Source organism: Hylobates moloch, unplaced genomic scaffold (genome assembly GCF_009828535.3).
Source record: "Hylobates moloch isolate HMO894 unplaced genomic scaffold, HMol_V3 SCAFFOLD_1, whole genome shotgun sequence".
Classification (NCBI taxonomy): Eukaryota; Metazoa; Chordata; class Mammalia; order Primates; family Hylobatidae; genus Hylobates; species Hylobates moloch.
This window is the reverse complement of record NW_026652276.1, coordinates 7,868,229-7,889,433: the sequence shown is the minus strand read 5'-3', so window position 1 is coordinate 7,889,433 and position 21,205 is coordinate 7,868,229. Positions and strand designations below refer to the sequence as shown.

The following is a 21,205-nucleotide window of genomic DNA, read 5'->3' as shown; positions in this document are numbered from 1 at the left end:
AAAGCAATGTTCTAGCACTGTGTGCAGGCTTCCTCAGCTAGTCCACTGTGGTGGAGCAGATGCCCTATACTTACTGCCCTCAGAGCTTTCTTAGCATTTGATATGCCAGGAGCTGGCATGGTCAGCCCATGGTGTTAGGCTGAATACACTCACTGGGAAGGACCAGGGTCTTGGCAACAGATTCATTACATATTTGCACCTATGGTGCCATGGTAACCTTTCTTCTTCCCGATGACCTACACCTATATTAAAGTTTATAAAACAGTGGCTGGGATGGTTGGAGGATGCAGGGGGACAGAAGCTGTGGAGCCTGCAGAAGTAAAGGGTAAGTTGTTAATTCTCCTGCAAAAGGTGAGATCTTGGGTCTCCTACCAGGAGAGGCCAAGAGACGGGGTTATGGGTAGCACCCACTGCACCCTTTGCACAATGGGAGGAAGGATGTATGACTTGATGGGCCTCCCAGTTGTGTGTTCATCAGCTGCAATGTGCTCTTCTCAGGAGTTAGTTTGTGTCAGGGAGTGTCTGTGCCTCCTATACAAGGCTTATTATAAAAGACACCTGATGCCCTTGAGTGACCAGAGTTCTAACTTGGGAGTATGTGCCCACCTCCATCAGTTGCTACCAGTGTGTCAAATTCCCTTCCACACTTGGCTAGGACTAAGATTAATGAGAGGAGCAGAATGAGCCCTGCCAGTCCTCCTTTTACTAGTGGCGGGAAGCAGCCTCTTCTTTGCAGTGTGGACCAGTGGCCCCTGGACCCTCAACTACTACCTGAGGCTTCTCTCCTCATCAAGGCCTCAGAGGGAGGCCTGGGCTCCTGCCAAGAAGGTAAGATCAGGACCCAACCAGAACTCCAGCTTCCTGCATACGATCAAGAGAGGGAGGCAGGCTCATGGGTGGCTGCAGTGCAGCCTCCACAGGACTCTTCACAGGGGCAGACTTTTCATGGAATGCCCAGAGTGGGAGGCCTTCCACACTGACCAGAGAGCCATGTCCCTTCCACCAGCTCCCGTGCAGCAAACTCAGCCAGAGAGTACAGTGCAGCATCAGTGGCATCAATGCATTCACATTGGTCTGTAACCATCATCGTCATCCACCTACAGTTTGTTCAGTTTTAATGTTTTCTCATGGCACCAAAAATAGGGAAGCTGAGCTGAGAGTCTGAGTCTACACATTTAGCTGGAAGTATGCAGAATGGCTCTGCTCATCTTAGTGGGGGAGGAAGGTGTTCAGGGATGAGCAAGGACAATGCTGTTAATTCACTTTTGAAACCTGCTTTGGGGAGTAAGTGGCTGAAAACGTCTCTGTGTGACTGAGGTTGCTCAGGGCAGCCACCTTCTGGCATTAACAGATAGTGCAACAATCCAGCATCTTAAAAAAACAAAACAAAGCAAAACAATTTCTATCTACCTTGCTAGATGCATTGGGCATTTTGTTGCATCTTGGATGAAATGGTAAATCTGTACATTATATATGTACACCTCTACTTATACCTCTTTATCTCCATCTCTCTCGCTCCTGTTTCGTGAGAATGCTTACTTACAGCAAGGATCCATTCACGTACGATTTTAAGGACTTGCTAAAGATATTTGAATACAACTTGTTCAGGCCAGATCATACATTATCTGTTGTGGATAAAACAAGTTTGGATTTAGAATGAAAATTGAGATAGAACAAAAGACTTGCTTAATAACCAGAAAATAAATGAGAGAAGTCCACATGAGCTTAATTAATTGGCTCAATATTTCCCCCTCTCTGTCTCTCTGTCTGTCTCTGTCTCTCTCTCTCTTTTCTTGAGACAGAATCTCACTCTGTCACCCAGGTTGGAGTGCAGTGGCCTGATCTTGGCTCACTGCAACCTCCACCTCCCAGGTTCAAGGGATTCTCATGTCTCAGCCTCCCGAGTAGCAGGGATTACAGGCACGTGCCACCACACCTGGCTAATTTTTGTATTTTTAATAGAGACAGGGTTTTGTCATGTTGCCCAGGCTGGTCTTGAACCCCTGACGTCAAGCGATCGGCCCGCCTCAGCCTCCCAAAGTGCTGGGATTACAGGCATGAGCCACTGCACCCGGCTGGCTCAATATTTCTAACATCTAAAAAGCTCATTTTGCTGCTCTGCTCCTCAGATCGACTTGCTCCCCTGTGCAGTGCTATAGTTGTGCTTGGGGACCATGCTGGGTATGGGAGTTTTTAGTCCTAGGACCCATATTTAGAGTAATTCTGAGATTTCTCTGATTCTCTCTCTCTGTTTCTGGCTGGATCTCTTCTCACATGGGTCCTCATTCAAATCTATCATTTCCAGTTTTCCACAGCCCCCACCCTTCCCTACTACCTTACACTTGCCTGCTTCCTTCATCTTTATGACCTGTCTGAGCTTTGGAATATTTGAATTTGAGACCTCTGTCTGGAGTCTTTTGTCTGTCTTTGTCGAGGGGGTTTTCTTCTTGAATTGAACATGCTTTCTGCAGGAGTTATCACTACAACCCTATCCTTCCTTTCAGACCTTGCTCAAATCTCTCCGCCTTTGCAAAAAGCCCCTTCACACTCCTTCTCTTTCATGTCTAACCTTTTTGCAAGTGTATGTCTTGTGCAATCACTTCCTAAAATACACTATTCTATTTGTATTTCTCTATGACGTGCTTCATATGAAAATAATATAATAGAAATAATGGCCAAAACAGAGGAACATTAGTTGTAATATAACTATTATGTTTGTGGCACATGATTTAAGGAAAATGACCGAAAGTTGCCCACTGACAATTGTTACTTATTTCTTCTAGGAGAGTTCTTCCAAAGTGTAGTTTAAAGGGGACAGGAAATAGCTGTAAGTTAATGAAGTTGGATTTGCTCACCTCCACGATGCCCTCTTGCCCGGCCCAATACTACATTTAGTTGGTATGAGGAAAGCTCACAAAATCTGCAAAAAAGCAATGTTGGTTAAATTTCCTCTATTTAATAATTTTTTTCCCAATCTTAATTAAGAGCTTTTAATTTATTAATTAATCTTGTCATTGCTTTCTATAATGAGCATTTCCCATTTTATTTGTGGTTTTTAAAATGTGCCATTAATTGCAGAAATTAAATATTAGTATGATTTCATACTATGGTGTTATTGTCAAGCTAAGAGCGGTATCATTTCTTTAGTAGCATTTAAAATACCATGTTCGCTAATTATCCATTCCCTACTCGTATTCCATTGCTAAATTGCTACTGTGCTTGGAGGCTTTAGGAGTCTTCTTGCAATTTCAGTGGCTTAAGTTTTTTGTTCCTCTGCTTAAAAGAACCTCAGAGAAGAAGGCGGGGCTAAGAAGATTCCGGTTATAAAAGCTTTCCTCCTCCTGTGCTGAGAGACCAGCAGGATCCTTGGGTGAAAGAAAATCCTGCTTGATAAAAACCGCCACTTAGGGTATGTCATCAACTTTTGCTTTTTGCTTCTCCTTAAATGTTGCCATTGCTGTAACTTGTAGAATAGTGTGAGTTTGTGTTTCTGGGAGGGGCATCATTTAGTTTTTCTATGAAGATTTGAAACTAAAGGAAGACAAAAATTTAAATTCCTCAAAGAGTTGTGGGCATAAGCAAAATGCGGTTCACAGATATATCTAATCCTCACTTAGATTTATTTAGAAATGTTGAAATCTTTGCTGGATTTTTGAATGACTTTAAATACAATTACAGTTTTCTTTTTCTGATTGAAGGAGTTAGAAACTCCCTAAATGAGCTTTAATGAAAAATTCACTGGCATCTGAACTCTGCAACTGACTATCTGAAGCAATCCTATTGGGAACATAATAAAACAAGTTTTTCTTGAATCAAGACTATGGTGAAATGTAAATTAACACCAAGAAATAATGCATTCAAATAGTAAATATTCTTTCATAATGAAAGGAGAGGGTATATTTGGCTTGTTTTTACACACTGTGTTTCCTTCCGTTCTTCCAGCCTGTTGAAACAGGCTCATCATTTGTATCATTCAGAGGCAAGAGAGAAACACTGAAAGTCTGGATGAATAATTAAAGTTTTATTTCCATTTAATTTTCAATCCATTATGGCCAGTGCTGACTTTCTCAGTGTTAGGATTCTTGAGCTGAACATAAGGAAATGGTGATTCCTTAAGCCTATTCTATATGTGCTGATACAAAGATACTGATCATGATAGAAGTTTTAGCTTGTCAAAATCTTGACAGCGCAAAGAACTTACTTCCAAGGTTGTGACTTTGGATGCATATTTATTTATGATTTGGAAAAAAGCTATTATTATTAACAATATATTTATAATTATATTACAAATAATATAATTGTTATATAAATAATATAATTACATTATAAATTATAATTACATTACAATTTATAATAATAATTGTTACTATCTTTGTCTTGCCTAAGAACTGATATCATTCTTGGCACCTGTGAAGACAGTAGGGGTCCAGGCTCCATAGGGACCCCTGCCTTTCCTCTTATTCTAAGAGGCTCTCAGCAAATAGCATCTTGGAGCATCACCTGCTGCCTGTATCTACCTCCTGTTTCTCACTTCTGCTTTTTGGAGCAGGATACCTTGGGGTCAATGACTTCGGGAGCCTCCACTGGCTTTTGCTATTTTCCTAGTTTTCATCCATCTATTCAAACTTAAAAAAATTTGGCTGATAGAGGCAATTAGAAAAACAGGATAATGCCTATAACAAGATAAATCTCAACTCTCTCCTGGTGGTGACTGAGATGTGGAGGCACAGATGCCTAGTGACCTTTTCAGGTATTGTAACCCTTGTATGCACCACTGCTATGCCCCTGCCAAAATAAGAGTGGAGGAGATCTCTCTGGATGGTGTCATTTATATTTGAGGCTTCTGCAAGTGTTATACTCACCATTTTCATGAATAATTGATGGCTCAAAGAGTGGAGATAGATGGGGTTTGGTGTGGGGCCCTTTGGAGCATTTTCCTTAGAGCATGAACAAGTTTTTCCTCTCTCATTCAGTGTGCAAAGGAAAACATCTTGTTTCTCCTCCCATCCCATTTTTTTTTTTTTTTCAGAAAGAGACTTAGAACTAGACAATCCTGCTTGAAAATGACACTTTAGGACTGATTTGACCATGGTGATAGGTGGGCTAAAAAGCAACTTATAAAACATGCCGGGAGTCTTTTTTTATTAGGATAATAAGATAGCACACTATTTTTTTTTGTATTGAGTTCAAAGGATGCATGAATATTCTGTTGTTCATGAGTGACTTCTAGACTATTTAAAATTATTCATGACCATTGATAATAAAAGTAGTACCATGGCCAACATCTCCCCTCAACAAACAAAATGAGATTCGTAACCCTTTGTTTAAATTTTGGCAGTGTACTAATATGTTGTTAAGATGACAATCTATTTCTTCTTAAAGCTGTATTAAAGTGGCATAAATTAGCTTAATGTTTAAGATTGGGTCTCAGGCCAGCCTGCTTGATTTTGACTTCTGCATCCTCTACTTATCAGCTGTGTGACTTTGGGAAAGTTACCTAACCTCTCTGTGCCTTGGTTTGTCATCCATCTAAAGGAGAAAATAATAATTCATATAACTCATGGGGAGACAGATCCATGTAAATACTCTTTAAAGTATCCATGTAAAGAGTATTTACATGGATCCATCTTGCCATGAGTTGTATGGATAATTATTTTATTACAAGTACAGTGCTTGGCACATAATAGACATGACAAAATACATAGCAATTATTTATTACTGACATTTGGATGGTGTTCCTGGTCTGTTGGAGATGCATGTTTCATGTGCACGCAGGACAAATTGTAATGTTCAGACGTTCAAGTTGTGACTACACAAGAACACAAAGCCAAAATTAACATGATATTGCCTCCTGAACATCCCATCAGTTACCTGCATGTGTTTTGAAAAGATTTGATTATATGCTCTGGAAACATTTTATTGCAGTTTAAGGACAAGGGGGTCCTTGGTGTGATCTGTGGCCCAGTGGTCCTCTAAATATGGTCCTGAGGCCACCTCATTGGCACCTGGGAACTTGCTAGAGATGCAGAATCTGGGGCTCACTCCAGACGTCTCATGCTCTTGAGGTGGGGCCCAGTGCTCTGAGTTTTAATGAGTCCAGTGAGTCAGCCTGCAGGATGATGTATAGTTTCCTGTGTGAGAAGCTGTAGGAACTGTTGGTCCTTAGTTTGTAACTGCTCTCTCTCCTGATAGGTATGGTAGGTCTATTGTGAAGTTTTGAAAAAATGTGAATGGTGTTTCAAGAGTCCATCTTGATTTTAATTTTTACTGAGGTTATCTCTATGGTGATCATTAAGATTCCATTAAATTCATCAGGCCCATTTGAAATTTTTGAGAGTAAAGACCATAAATAAAAATAATTGAGATTATGGACTAAAAACACGAAAGCAAAGTTTTACATAGTTAAACAAGTAAATCCTAGAACTGGACAAATCCTTAGCTGTCTCTCTATGAAGGTCCCATCCTTTGGGCCTGCCGTGGAGATAATTCCATTGAATTCTACTTTAATGGCATAGCTTCAACTTGCATTCAGGACATTCTAAGAAATAGCCAGGCTAAGTTTAGTGCTGTAAGTCTTGCATGGCTGTGCGGGGATATTTACCACTATGTGGCCCAGCATGCTTTTGGCATAGACATTTTTCTTTTAACTTATTATTTTGAGATAATTATAGCTTCACAGGAAGTGGAAGAGGAAAAAGTGTAGAGAGGGTCTGTGTACTCTTCACCCAGTTCCCCTCAATGGTGACACCTCACATAGCTATCATATAAGATTAATACCAGAGAACTGGCATTGGCACAATGCAAAGGCTTTATCAGATTTCACCTTTTTTTTTTTTTTTTTTTTGAGATGGAGTCTAGTTCTTATTGCCCAGGCTGGAGTGCAATGGTGTGATCTTGGCTCACTGCAATCTCCGCCTCCTGGATTCAAGTGATTCTCCTGCCTCAACCTCCCGAGCAGCTGGGATTACAGGTGCCCATCACCACGCCTGGCTGATTTTTTGGTATTTTTTTAGTAGAGATGGGGTTTCACCATGTTGGTCAGGCACGTCTCGAACTCCTGACCTCAGGTGATCCACCCCCCTTGGCCTCCCAAAGTGCTTGGATTACAGGCATGAACTACCACGTCCGGCCCCAGATTTCACCACGTGGACATGCATTCATTCATGTGTGTATAGTTTAATGCAATTTTATCACATGAGTAGATTTGTATAACTACTGCCACAACCAAATTTTGGAACTCTTCCATCACTAAAAAAGCCCCTTCACTCTGCCCCTTTACAATCACCCCATCCTCCTCATCCTACCTGTCCCCAAATGCAGGAGTTCTTTTCATCCTGGCCTCTGTATGAGGGAATGTGGGTTTGAAGTTAGTTTATGGATGCTGCGAAGCTTGTAATTGACTATGTTCATCCTGTCAACCTAAAATAATCAAAAGGCTCAGGATCCAATTAAAAGAGTTTATTCAAGTGCAAAGATGAGAGCAGCCATCCAGACAGCAGAATGACAGCAAAGGATGGTGATCACTGCACCTGGGATGGGGAAAAGGGAAGATCATTTATACAGGCAAAGCCAGAGGTGCTGAACAGAAACACCTTTTCTTTTTTATCTTTTTTTTTTTTTTTGAGATGGAGTCTCACTCTGTCACCCAGGCTGGAGTGCAGGGGCATGATCTCGGATCACTGCAACCTCCCAGGTTCAAAGGATTCTCATGCCTCAGCCTCTCGAGTAGCTGGGATTACAGGTGCCCGCCACCACACCCAGCTAATATTTTTGTATTTTTAGTAGAGATGGGGTTTCGCCATGTTGGCCAGGCTGGTCTCGAACTCCTGACCTCAAGTGATCCACCCGCCTTGGCCTCCCAAAGTGCTGGGATTACAGGCGTGAGTCACCATGCCCGGCCAGAAACACATTTTCTGTATGAAGGCTACCGTACAGATGTAAGATTTGATTGACTACTATTGTTTATACTCTAACGGGGTTGCTTAACAGTCTATTGTAAAGAGGTTACAGTCGCAAGGGTCTCTGTCTCCAACATCATTAAGTCTAGGTTAGAATGAAGGATGGGGAGTCCGGTTAAGGTATCACATCTCCATCTGGTTTTGCACAACCCTTGCAAAAGTCAGTCAGCAAGGGTTGTGCAAAAATAGCCGTGCTATGTGACTCTGTTTTCAGAGCTTCACTTTCCCCATTGGCATAATCAACCCGGAAGGTCCTAAAATTTTATTTTCTTCTTACAGCTCCTTTGCTCTAGCCATTGGTAAGTTTAGGGAATGATTTCTAGTGCCCCCTGAGGACCTTGGAACAGGCTTCCCCTGTGGCTGGATAAGCCTCTCACTTAACCAGTCTCTTTCTCTTATTTTATCCTCAGCTCATTTATTTCTCTTTGGTTCCTTTGTTTTACGTAATATTTTAGTAAGTTTCTTCAATTCTTTCTGCACTGAGATAAAATATAAACATTTAAACTGAAAAAAAACCTCTACCATGTCGTCTCTACTTATTATTTATATCTGACATTTTCCCTCCAGCCTCCCTGTCTCCCTTTCCAGAGCTGCCTAAAGTTATGTGTGTTTGCCTTCCTTGTTCCCCATTCCTGAGTGTGTCTTTCTACTGCCCTCACAGCTGAATTGGCTCAGGATACAATTCCTAGATCACAATCTTTTCCCTCTTAAAAAAATGTAAACACTGTTCCATTTTCTTCTAGTTTATAGTGTTGAAGAAGAGAAGTTTTATACCAGCCTGGTTTTTCTCCTTTAGTAATTTTTTTCTGCTATATTGCTTGTATGTTTTTATGTTTATTCTTTTTTTTTTTTTTTTTTTTTAGTAGAGACGGGTTTCACTGTGTTAGCCAGGATGGTCTCGGTCTCCTGACCTCGTGATCCGCCTGCCTCGGCCTCCCAAAGTGCTGAGATTACAGGCGTGAGCCACCGTGCCCGGCCATTTTTATGTTTATTCTTATACTTAAATGATTTCATCTGGATACCTCTGGCCCTATTAATTTTGCTTGGCAGCAGACCCAGTGATATTTTTATTGTGAAGACTCAAATCTTTCTTCATCTCGGGGAAGATTTATTCTGTTGATTTTTTGATAACTGTCTCTTGTAAGTAGAACATTCTCTTCTTTGGAAAGTCCTGTTACTGACATGACGAATCTCCAGTGTTCTCCATGGCTCCTCTAGCAATGGCCACAGCCAGGTGTGGTGCAGCTGTACCAAGGTTTTCTCTCCTTGGTGGGGTGGGTTAAAGTGGAGGGACACAGCCCCATGTCCCCTGCTGCCGTGCTCTGCCTGCCCAGTGCTGCTGGCACCAGGTTACCATGCAGGGCTCCAAGGGCCGGCATCCACTGCACATCTCAAGCACATTCTCTGGTTTGACATTGGGTCACACGATGCTGCCAGTCTTTGCCACACCTGATTAGGGCGCAAGTTTCATTAGAAATAAAGACGACTGTCAATTAAACATTTCACTGGTGGGTCTTGAGACTTCTAGTCTCAGCTTCCATTGTGCCTGGGGAAGCACCTCACTCTCTCTTCTCCCTGGGGAGGCTGTAACTAGAAAGCAATAAAACAACAACAACAAACTGTCCCAAGCTGGAAAAAAACAAAAACAGCCAAAATTGAGTTTGCATGTAAAGAGAGCTTATGATCAATGTGAAAATTTCGGATCAATATCTGGTTAGAATCAGTAAACTATCAGGACTTCAGAATAAGGGGAACATGCTGGGCAGAAAGAAGAGAAGGGAGGCTGCAGTCAGGATTTTCTTTACCAGATCAAAACTCTAATAAAAACAGAACTACTTTTACAGTGTTGGGGGGAAAGTGTTGAATGCAATAAGAAGACATCCCCATGGATGATAAGCTTCTCACAGGTTCCTCCTAGGCTTTGCTGTGCTAGGATCATCCCCAGGGACCTTCTCCTGACACTGACAGAGAAGTCCAAGGTGGGCGAGTCAGGAGCGGAAGGACTCATGCTGGGCATGGACATCCCAGCCCTTTCCCCTTTTTTTCCAGGGACTTTTGGATTGCAGGATCTGGCAGTGTGATTTTGTTACTTCTCCCTGGCACATGATGCATCAAGGGATCGGCTTTCTCCCCCTGCCTTTCCCGTTCTCTCTCTTTCAGGGGCATCTCCTTTTCCGCAGACCCCTTCCTCTCACTCTCCAGGGACCCAGCCGCTCTCTTCCTATATCGCTTCTCTTGGATCTCAGGCCTTAGGTTCCTTCTTCCAAAGCTTCTTTTACTTCCGAGCCTGAAGTCCTGCAAGAATGTGTCTAGAAGGTCAACAAACCTGCAGTCCTGGGATAGCTGCTGTCTAAGACTGTATGCCAAGACCCAGAGTCAACCAACTTGCATATCAACTGGTCTCAGAGAACCTGTTGAGACTACCAGCTGCTGAGAAAGGCATTCGGAATGTCAGAGGAGGGCTATTTGCTGCATCTCTTAAATGGCTTCCCAATGTTTTGTTCGATAGAAATGTGATTTGAAGGCAAAAATACCCCTTTTGTGTTTCAGTGAAATAAACAGTTTTTCATTTCAAGGCAAATGAAGTCACTTCCTAAGCCTTGGTGCCCTACTTAGAAGCAATTTGCTGTAAGGGAATCATAGTGAATACCTTGCAGGATTGATGTGTGGTTTTGCAGTAATGTATGTAAAGTGCCAATTAATACTCCCAGCTTCTCTTTGAAATGCCTGGGGAGAGAAGTAAAAGAAGCGCTTGTTGTTTTAAACAGTCTAGACCAACCATTCGGAGTGCGTTTTAAAGTAGTGCCAATCTCTGAGGTGTGGGAGGCCTGTGGCTGGCCTGGGATGGGCGATCTGGATGGAGGAGTTATGGCCCCTGGGCTGAGGGTCTGAGAGCAGAGTGTGGCTGAGTGGTGGGTCTGGTCTGTGTCTTAGACATTTCTGCATTCGGGAGTTATAGAAGGTGACGTGGAAGTAGTTTGCAAACCGAAGGAGGATTTGCGAGGGGGTATTGATTCAATCAAACTATTCATCCAATAAATATGTATGCAGATCTCCTTTATGCACTGTGCCAGGCCCTGGAAGTCTAGTGGTGAACAAGATACAGTCCTTGGCCTCAGCAAGTTAACAGGGGTCAAACAGATCATTAAACAAATCATGATGCCCACAGCTTGGTGCAGGTTGAAGGGGCTACACAGGCAGGTGAGCACTTGCTCAGCTTGGGCATTGTGGGGCATCTCCCTGAAGAAGTGATAAGTAAGCTGAGCTTGGAGGATGAGCAGGAGATGACAGCTGGAGGGGTATGGGGAAGAGCATTCTGGACAGAGGGTGGGACCCCAGATAGGAAAGCCAGGCCCAGAGAGAGAGGGAGGTGGGCACAGTCAGGCCGGGGAGGTGGAGACCAGCAGGGCCCCTTGCCAAGCGCAGAGACAACGCGAGAGCCTTGGAAGGGGTGAGGAGGAAGGACTGCCGCTGGGATGTGGTGGGACAGACAGGGAGGAGCTTGGAGCCAGGAGGAGGGGACTCGGGGACACGGTGTGCAGGAAGGATGGTGCTTTCATTTACTGTGTCTGCAGGACAACCCCAGAGGCTGAGTAGGCACTGACGGGTTTTGTCCCAAGCTTGGGATGTGGGTCTGAGTTAGAGTTTGGGAGACAAGGGGAGAGGGGCCTCCTAAAGTATGGGATGGGGGCATCTTAGAGTGAGAAAAACAGAGCAGGGACTCCAGGAAGCGTTGCATGACAGATAAGGTTTTGCAATGCCCAGGCTAGCAGCCTGCTCCAGAGCCCAAGAGGGAAGTCTTGGGCGTTAGAGTCTCAGGATGACCTGGGACATGCTGACCTCCAAGCCCTACCCACCACCCTTCAGGGGCAGGGGTCGTCTTTTCTGCCTGAGGTCCAAGTCCTCTGGCCAATACAGGCTGCTAGCCATAGTCTTCTCTGTAAATTCCCTTTATCCTCGATTCATTACTTAGCAAGTAGCTATTGCAAGCCCCTCAGAAGTAGTGCACTGTGATGCATGTGGTACAGACTGCCCTTTCAGAGCTTGCAGTCTGGTGGGGCCATGCACTTGGCCACTGCAAACAGGGGGCACCCAGGAGGGGTTCCTGACTCAGGGGTGAGGGGCTAGGGAGGATGTGCTGAGGGGTGGAAATGCCATCGGGGTCTTGGAGGGTGAAGAGGAATTAGGGGCAGGGGCACAATGACCAAGGTGGGCCGAATGGAGCGTGGGACATTGCACATGGCAAAGGGGAGAGGGTGGAGGGAAAACGGAATTGGGGTGAAGCTTTGAAGGAAGCCCTGTTACTGTTTGTGACCCAAACTTATCCCCTCCACCCATCGTCACAGAAAAGATGTCCTTTCGGGGAGCCAGGCTCAGCATGAGGAACAGAAGGAACGACACTCTGGACAGTACCCGGACCCTGTACTCCAGCGCGTCTCGGAGCACAGACTTGTCTTACAGTGAAAGTGTAAGTCATGCGCATCACCTGTTTGAAAGGTTATCATTTTAATCTTCATAAGTGTCAAATCATGCATTTGCACGTTGACTTTTAGGAAATTTTAAATGCCATGTCTTTAAAATTCCTTTCACTACTTAATGCTCAGTGCTCTTGCTTCCAGTCTGAGTCTTGAATCTCAGTCCCTTCTCCAGCTCTATGGCCAGGGTCTCAGTTTGGGTCTATCTGCATTTGTTCTTGTAATGGCCTCCTAGCTGCACTCCTTCGCACTGTCTCTCCTGGTTCCAAGCCAACTTCTGTGCTGCCTTCAGGACACAGACATGCCCAGTCATGGCTTCTTGGGTGAGCTAGAGTCGAGGTTGGGTGCCAGCGGGAGGTGTGTCCTTAGCACCTCTCTGCCTCTCCCTGCCTGGCTCTGCTGATGCTGGGCTGAGTTCCCTCCTGCAGGTTTTCCACCCACTCTCAGATCCTGTCCAACACTCTCATATCCTGTCCAACACTCTCATTTGTCAAGAAATTAAGACAACATTCCAGCCTGACATCCAGTTCTCCTGGACTATGGTGTTAAAAGTCAGGATAGCGGCTAGCTTTGGAAAGTAGGAATTGGTGGTGGGGGGCAGGTCTGGGGTGTTGTTTAGGATTTTGATCTCACTGGTGGGTTCCATGGGGGCTGACTTTGTGATCTATCATTGAGCTGTAAGAAAACACACACAAACACACACACAAAAACCTGCTCTCCCCTAGCTTGGGTCTACCTCCCAGGGCCTGGGCTAGGCAAGTGAGGCACCCCTGATGCAAAAGTTAAGGAGGTGCCAGCCTTCAGGGGCTACCCCTGCACTTGCATGCCTGGGGGACTGAGCACCTCCTTGCACTTGCTCCCCAGTCACACCTCAGTCCTGGCCACAGGAGAAGCAAACAGTGGGCCAAGGGCGGTGGTAGCTTTTCCGGTGTTTACCCCCTTGCTCTCTTCCTTCAACCCCAGTGACGAATCACCTCTGGGAGGGCCCTTCTGGAGGGGTTCACCTGGCCTCAGCATCAGAGCCCTGGGAGATGGACAGAGGCTGACTCTTTCTCGAGCCTGCTGCTGTGACCTTCTGCTGGATGGGTCTCCCCTCCTCAGCCCCTGCGGGTGACCCCCTCCCAGATGCAGGCATCCCTATGGGTAGAACTGCTGAGATCATGCAGGAGCATCTCAGTTCTTGGGGGGGTTCCTTTTTGCCCCTAAGCACATGCACACCTCTGCAAAGTGCATTTTCAGAGGGTTTTTAAGCAACAAAACAGTTTTTAAAAATCATCACCCTTCTTCCATGATCATTGATTACACAGCTTACACAGCTGTTTTCTTCCTGCCTGTTAAGTAGACTTGAAATTAGTTAAGTGGATGAAAAAATTACAAGTAAAAATGGGCATCACAGACTTTCAAAACTGTACAGGTGAGCACTGAAGCTATTTTTGCTTTCAAAATGTTTATGTCGAAAGATACATAGAAAAGAATGTATACAGGTGAATTTCCAGCTTAAAAAGAATATTGAAAAAAATGTTCTTGTGCCCACCACCAGCTTGAGAAACAGCATATCGCCCCCATGTGGCCGCCCCGTTGGCTTTCCTCTCTCCTGTCAGAGGCTGTAACCACTATCCTGAATTTTGTGTTACCCATTCCTTGCTTTTATTTATAACTTTATGACTTGAGTATATGTATCTCTCTAAACAATACATTGTTTAGTTTTGTTCTGTTTTGAACATCCATGGAATTGTACTATGAGTATTTTTTGTGAGTTCCTTTTTTTTTTTTCTCTCAAAACTGTTTTTGAGATTCATCCACGGTGAGACGTGTAACCATTGTTGATTTATTTCACGGCTATGCTGTGCCCTACTGTGTGCTTATGGTTATTCAGCCCAAGGGGGATGGCATGTGGATTTCTGGTCTTTGCTATGAACAGCAATACCACTTTTAACATTCTTAGATGTGTAAGCCATGTCTATCTGGAAAATATTCTTTGAGTTGAGGCTTGGTGGGTGAAGGTAAACATCCCTCTTTCATGGGGTCTGGGTTTAAGACATATGACTTATGGGGAAACTTATGTTCAAAGGATTGGGAAGATAAGGCACATGGTCACCCTTCTCTGATACCGCAGGTCCTGCAGGGGCAGAGGGTGAGAAGGGAAGGGGGTACATTGTGAACTTCATTCCAGGAGAGAGGACTTCCTCCTTTGCAGTGCATGGCTGGTGGAAGCCTTGCCGGGGGGGATAAGAAGTCAGGGCTGGCTCTGGCGCCAGTGGCCTGTCTTATGAGGCCAAATCTGTGTAAAGTTGTCTGAGAACTCCAGCTGTCAGTATCTGGTGACCTGTGGGAAGTGGCACTGGATTGCCGGGGAGAGGAAGCTCCTAACAGCCCTAACTCCCGATGGAAAGGCAGCCCTCTGAGGCTGAATATTTATTGCCAGGCAGCTTTGCCAGGCATTCTGGGTGTGCAAGTCATTCATGGGGCAATTCTGCCTTTCTCCACCAGAGACTCTTCCTCAGGGAGGTAACTTTACTGGCAATAGTGGACAATATTCAGGAATGGTTGTACCTGTTTACTTCCCCATCCATGATAGATGGGGAAGTCTCACTGCCCTCCCCTTCAACTATGCTAGGTGTTGATTGCCTTTGATATTTTTACTAACCTGGTGGGTGTGAAATGGGATCTCACTGTGGTTTTCCTTTGCATTTGCTCATTCTGAATGAGGTTGAGCTTCCTTTCATATGTTTATGGGTTATTCTCTTTCAATGAATCCTTACTCTTGTCTTTGGCCATTTTTTTCCCATTGGATTGTCTGTCTCATTCTTACTGATGTACAGTGCTTATATATTCTGGCTACCAATATTATGATGTTTCATACATGATGCAAATACCTTCTTCTACTTTGAGGAATGTAGGTATTTTTAAAGGAGTTTTTCCTTTGTTTCCAAATAGTTTGCTTCTCCTAACTTAAGGGAAGCTTTTGGTTTATAAAGGCTTTTGGTTTTTTGTCAGAATTAGGTCCCAGATGTGCCTAACTACCTCTCCCATGGAGGGATAAATACAATTATGAAGGGTTTTTGGAATATGTCTTCTTTTAAACAGCAAGCATAAGAGGAATGGGAATCTGCATTGATATATTATTTATGAAAAACTATCATCCAATGCCTATATTCTCCCTGGTAGCCTTAGAAGTGGAAAAACATAATTCGTATGTATATAATACTGTTTATATATAAGATAAGCCCAAATCACTTTTAGAAAAATTTTTCATTTAGTTATAAAAATTTTAATGTATGCATCTTTAAAAAAAAGCTTTGTGTACTCTAAAGGCATGAGCAAATGCTGGATGCTATGAATATGTGGTAAATCCTTAAAGCCTTGGAAATGGGGTTACATCATATTTAGTATTCATCAATATCAGCAAGGAGTGAGAATAAATTAGTAATGTGTTATTCAATGTTCTCTCTCCAAAGGACTTGGCGAATTTTATTCAAGCAAATTTTAAGAAACGAGAATGTGTCTTCTTTACCAAAGATTCCAAGGCCACGTAAGCTACTATTTTCCCTCCATTTTTGCTTTCCACATTCAAAAAAATTATCAACCACCCTTACAACAAACAAACAAATGCTCCCTAGTTCATTATTAAAGACGTCTTCATCTTATAATTCTCAGAAACATTGTGTGCGCAGGAAGCATCTGGCAAGGAGCTTATAGTTGTTACTTAGAGCTATACAATTTTGTTTGGTATTTTCAGCTTTGGCAATAGTTGGAAAAGTCACTGAGGGAGGCCGTCACTCTCTTCAGTATTCCCATGAGATAGGGAACCCACCTGAGTGACCTTGGTAATGAAAGTTGTTTTACAGCAGTTGGCTGGCAATACCATGCATGCGTACATATGTCCATCTTACTGGCTCCTCCATCAGGCTTTTCTTCCCTGCTGTTGACTTTAGGTCTTTCCTTCTAATTGAGTGTTCATCTACTCTAAGTCTCATGTGTTTTGGAACATTAAGGCTGGGTTACAAAAGCAGGCTTCACCAGCTCAGCCTATAGGAGATCTTCAATAAATGCTGATGAGCAAGTAAGTAAGTGAATGGGTCGATTAGTGCTCACCCTTTGTGCAGAAGTTGCATTTGAATCTAATTAAACAATTTTCATCCTACCTCCCACTCTCCTTATTCCTCTCTGCCCCTTCTTTTTTGTTGGCTGGCAATGCAAGAAAGACTCTAGCTATTAATTGCAAGTTGCTGCTGTAGTTTATAATGAAAAGACTCTCTGTTGAACAGAGGCAATGAACAGAGGAAGGATATAGAAATAAGGAAAAAAGCTTTAGAACCAGCTTTGGTTTCAACCTTGACTTGGCTGGCTCCTCACTGCATGGCCTTGAGCCAATTATTCTCTTTTCTAAAACTAATTCTCTTATCCTAAAAATCTAGCAAAATTATACCTCATGGGTTGTGGTATTCAATGACGCAGCATATAAAATACCTACCATAATGCTTCAGAGCATAATTCTTACTTCATGTGAATTCGAAAATGAACACCAGAAAAACTAAAAGATCTCTGCTTTGTCACTGGTATAAACTTATGCATCATGAGTCATTCTGACAAAGTATAAGCTCTGTAAGTCCACTGTTTGTCCCCTGTATGTTTCATGAATGGGACTTACATACTGGATTGCTAATACTATCAACCTCCTTGCAAGGAAGCTGTTATTACCTTTAAGGCAAGTGAGGCCCAGAGAGGTTCAGTAGTTTACCCATGGTCACATGTCCAGCGGAAGACGGATGAGAGACTTGAGCCCAGGCTTTCTGATTCCAAGGCTGTGCCTTCTCTATACCCTCAGTTGCCTCCCTTTCTAAGAATGGCATTGCTTTGGGCAGAACAAATTCCTCAACATATTCTCAGTTACAGATGTTCAATCTAACTGGCGTAAGTGGAAGCTGGAACGGGGATTCTGTGGGGTGTGATAATGGGATCTTGTGGCTGAAAAGCACAGCCAGATCCAGGGCTTCCACAATGTCGCCAAGACTCTGTCTCTTTCCGCCTGTTGTTTCTGCCCTTCTCTGATGGACAGGCTCTTCACTATTGGAGGCAAAATGGTCATTGTTGGTTGTGCGTTATCAGCTTTCCATTTGCCAGTTAGAGCAAAGAGGGCCTTGCTCCTAGCAATTCCATCAAAAGTCCTGGGCTGATGTTCATGGCTCTTAATGGTCTTGCTTGGAGCATGTGCCTATCTCTAAACTAATCCCTGGGGCTGGAGGATGGATTAGTTGAGTTGGACAGAGGAATATGTTGATTGGCAAGGCTTGGGCGATGTGTCCAGGTGAACTCAGTGCAGAAAGGCATGATTCCTCAAAGGAAAATCAGGGCGCACTTACTAGTGGAAGGGGAAGTAGATGCAGGTTAGGGAAACCTATGGCTGTCCACCTTACAGTGCTTGATTGCACCTCAAGTCTGGGTCAAAATGAAGGGAGATGTGGTGGGCAGCCACAGCCCTCAGCAGCACAAGCGGAGCACAGGAACACCTCAGGGTCTTCCAGTTCCCATCTCAGAAGGAATGCAAGGATGCAGGATTCTATAATCTTTGAATCCCCCATGTTTATTATTTCTCTCTCTCCATGGGTAGTGGGATCACTCAATGTAATCCAAGTTACCCATCAGACAAGGGCATCAAATGAAGTGATGATTAATTATATTGATACCCTGGTTTTGCTGTTACTTGCCACACTAGATGACATAAGCTGCCCAAGTCTCCCCTGAGAGTTCCCAGGGTTGCCACCCCGGTGCTAAGCCCAACCCACCCTTGCCTCTTTACTCTAACTTCTTGTAGATGCCACTGCAAGATGGTGCCGCACCTTTGCCCCTGCTGCTGTGTCCTCTGAAATGTGCTGCCAACTTAGGAGCCACCTTCTGGCACACTATGGGTAGTAAGCTCCTAGGTCCAGGTTTGTTCCAGTCACTTCTCACTTCCTTGGCCGTGCTGGGTTCCAGGTAGAAACAGAAAGAACGCTACCTTCACAACAGCAGCACTGTGCAACAGAACTTTCTGCCATGGTGGAAGTATTCTATGTCTGCACCATCCAATATGGTAGCCACTAGCCACATCTGGCTATTGATCATTTGAAATGTGACGAGGACAACCAAGGACTGTTTTTAATTTATTTAATTTCACTTAATTTAAATATAAAATTAAATAGTCATGTGAGGTCAGTGGCTACCATATTGGACAGTGTAGTTCTACAGGATTCAGACTTGGTCCAAGGGGGTAGAACTAGGGTCCTGATGCTTTCCTGTCCTCTTCATTTCTCCTATCTGTCATCCCTATTCCTCCTTCAGGTATCTGCACTCCTAATGCCTTCCTGGCAATCTCTCTTCTCCATTTATAAACCAGTTCATACAAATTGGTGCTTAGAGGGCTACCAGCCCATAGACCAGAGCTGCCAGGCAGCTCTCTTGGTCAAGGTCACCTGTGACACACCCCTACCCTTAGCAGGGAAAAGTGCTCAACAGTCTGTTTGCAGTTACAGCAAGAACAGGTGGGGCAGGGAATTCTCTCCCCCATCCCCCAATAAGCTTGGGTGGGTGGACAGATCCCAAAGGATGGTGGAACAGTGGAAGCTATGGAGAGAGAAGAGGAACATCAGGAAGCAGCCTGGGCTCAGGAAGTGCCCTAACACTTAGGAAGAGAGAGGGCTAAGAACATTGTGCTCAATTCTGGTTGACATTTTCTTGGCCACACTGAGTAATGCCCTGGGAACTGTTCCAAAACAGAGGTGGGTTTGCTGCTGGAGGGGGATTTTGGATCCAGTCTCTAGCTCAATTGTTATAGCTTTAGAAAATATTAAATGCCTTGAGAAATATTTTGAATAGGGATCATTTCCATACTGTGTGGTAATTAAGACTTTCGGTTACAAGGAGCTCAACTACCTAAACCTAAAGAGGAGATTTACTATAAGGAAAAAGAAACGCCACCTAAGATCAGAGAGTGGCCAGGCCTCTGGAGTGGTTAGAAACAGCGACTGATGAGAGGGTACTCAGCAGGTCTCCTCTGCCCATTCCTGCCTCCACCTCTCCCTGCACACCTGTTCTCTTCTCTCTCAGAGTAGCTATGATTGTGTTGTGGTGCCTGATCTTCCATGTCACAGGCCTAGACCTACAGAAAGACGGGAGCAGCTCTTTTGGTCCTCATTTCAAATTCTTAAGAAAGGGATGCCTATGTCAATCCTGGGTTAACTTCCCATCCTTGGGCCTGTCAGTTATGAACATTTCCACAATTCAGTTATATGAACAGGCTCATCTTGATCCTACTGTGTAGACGAGGCTGGAGAGAAGAGACAGTCTCACTGGAGTCCATGTCAATGCACCATCTCTAGCAGGGACATGCCTCGATGTAGCTCCAGCAGCATCCCCAACCCCCAGGAGAGCAAGCTGCTGAGGATTGCTGCTGAGAAGCATTTGTTCCTCATTATAGAATCTCTTTGTTGAGTGGCTTTGGGAGTTACCCTGGGCTTCCAGTACTTCAAGAAGATCACTAGCAGCAGAGCAACTCCAGGTGAAGCCAATTGCTTCCAGGCAGCAGAAACTTGGCCACAGTTTGGCTGGGAATCCATCTGCTTCTGGACTGGTCATAAAATTTGCCCATAAAGCAACTCATTTCTGCTCCTATTGTGTTTTTAGAAACAGTCATAGAAATGCATATTACTATTACCATCTTACAAACAAAAATGTGACCTCCTGCCACAGAGTGCTTTTAGAATGAATCCTACATTTTGCCATATGTTAAATAAGGTGAACAGTGAAGAAGATCTTGAAAACATAGCCTTTCTCTGGCCATGAACAGCTATGTATACTTAAGCTTGTATTCTGGAAGGAAAACATACCTACTTTACAAAAATCATTGAGGATACAAACTATTTAAAAAAAGACCAATCAATGTATTTATTCACTCATTTGTTCATTCATTCAAAGCACATTTTCTAAATTCCCTGATGTGCCAGAAACATGGGGACAGAGAATATAAGATAAAGAGTCCAGCTGGAAGCAAACCCTAACAGGATTTCCTCAGTTTATATATCTTTATTTGGCTCAGCCTGTGCAGGGCATCCTTGCTCCAGAGTCACTATGTATGGTTGCCTGGGCTGTGCTCTGCACAAGAATGCTGGGAATGAGTGGGGTTGAATCTTGTTATCTGACCCTGCATCTTGGTACTGACCCACATCTGCCAGAGGGGGATGCCTTTTCTGGTAGGTTAGTGGTGAAAGGGTGACCACAGACTTTATCGTGGGGTCTAGAACACGGATAAGAGTGATGGAGGCACTGATCTTACCAGGACTTTGGCAACAGGTGTAAACTGAGACTGTTCTGGGCAAATCAGAACATTGAGTCACCCACTGATAAAAGGAGAGCTGTGCCCTTAGGGCCTGTTTCAGTGACCAAACATGTCTCCCACTTTGCTATTCTCTAGCCTTCTCAGGACAGAACTCTCTATTCTCCTTCTCCACTGGCCACAGCCCCCTTGAATTCCTAGCACCCTTGGATCTTGCCCAAAGATTGGTCAGAGAGACAGCAGGGAGAGATGCAGAACCAAGTGGGTGGGGCAGGCAGAAGGAAGCTGGGAGGAGGGTGAACAGTGCCTTACCGAGCGGAAGTTGTTTTTGGCTAAATGGGAATCTTGGTTGTTGTTCCTGTCTTTGGGGACCACGTCTCTCTGGATGCCCTGGATAGAGAGGTCAAATCGTCATAGAATGTGTTTTTAGATTTTTTTTAACTGCATTTTTGCTTCTTTTC

General features: G+C 44.1%; 1 protein-coding gene across 1 annotated transcript in view; it reads left to right on the top strand.

Annotated features, from left to right (window-relative positions):
• Positions 1-21,205, top strand: part of TRPM8 (transient receptor potential cation channel subfamily M member 8) — a 160,015-nt gene that overhangs the window by 56,243 nt on the left and 82,567 nt on the right. Inside the window, exons 3-5 of the mRNA XM_032753671.2 lie at positions 3,285-3,409; positions 12,305-12,426; positions 15,892-15,965. Of these exons, the coding sequence (XP_032609562.1) occupies positions 12,310-12,426; positions 15,892-15,965 (191 nt within the window). The 5' untranslated portion in view covers positions 3,285-3,409; positions 12,305-12,309. The remainder of the gene's footprint in view (positions 1-3,284; positions 3,410-12,304; positions 12,427-15,891; positions 15,966-21,205) is intronic.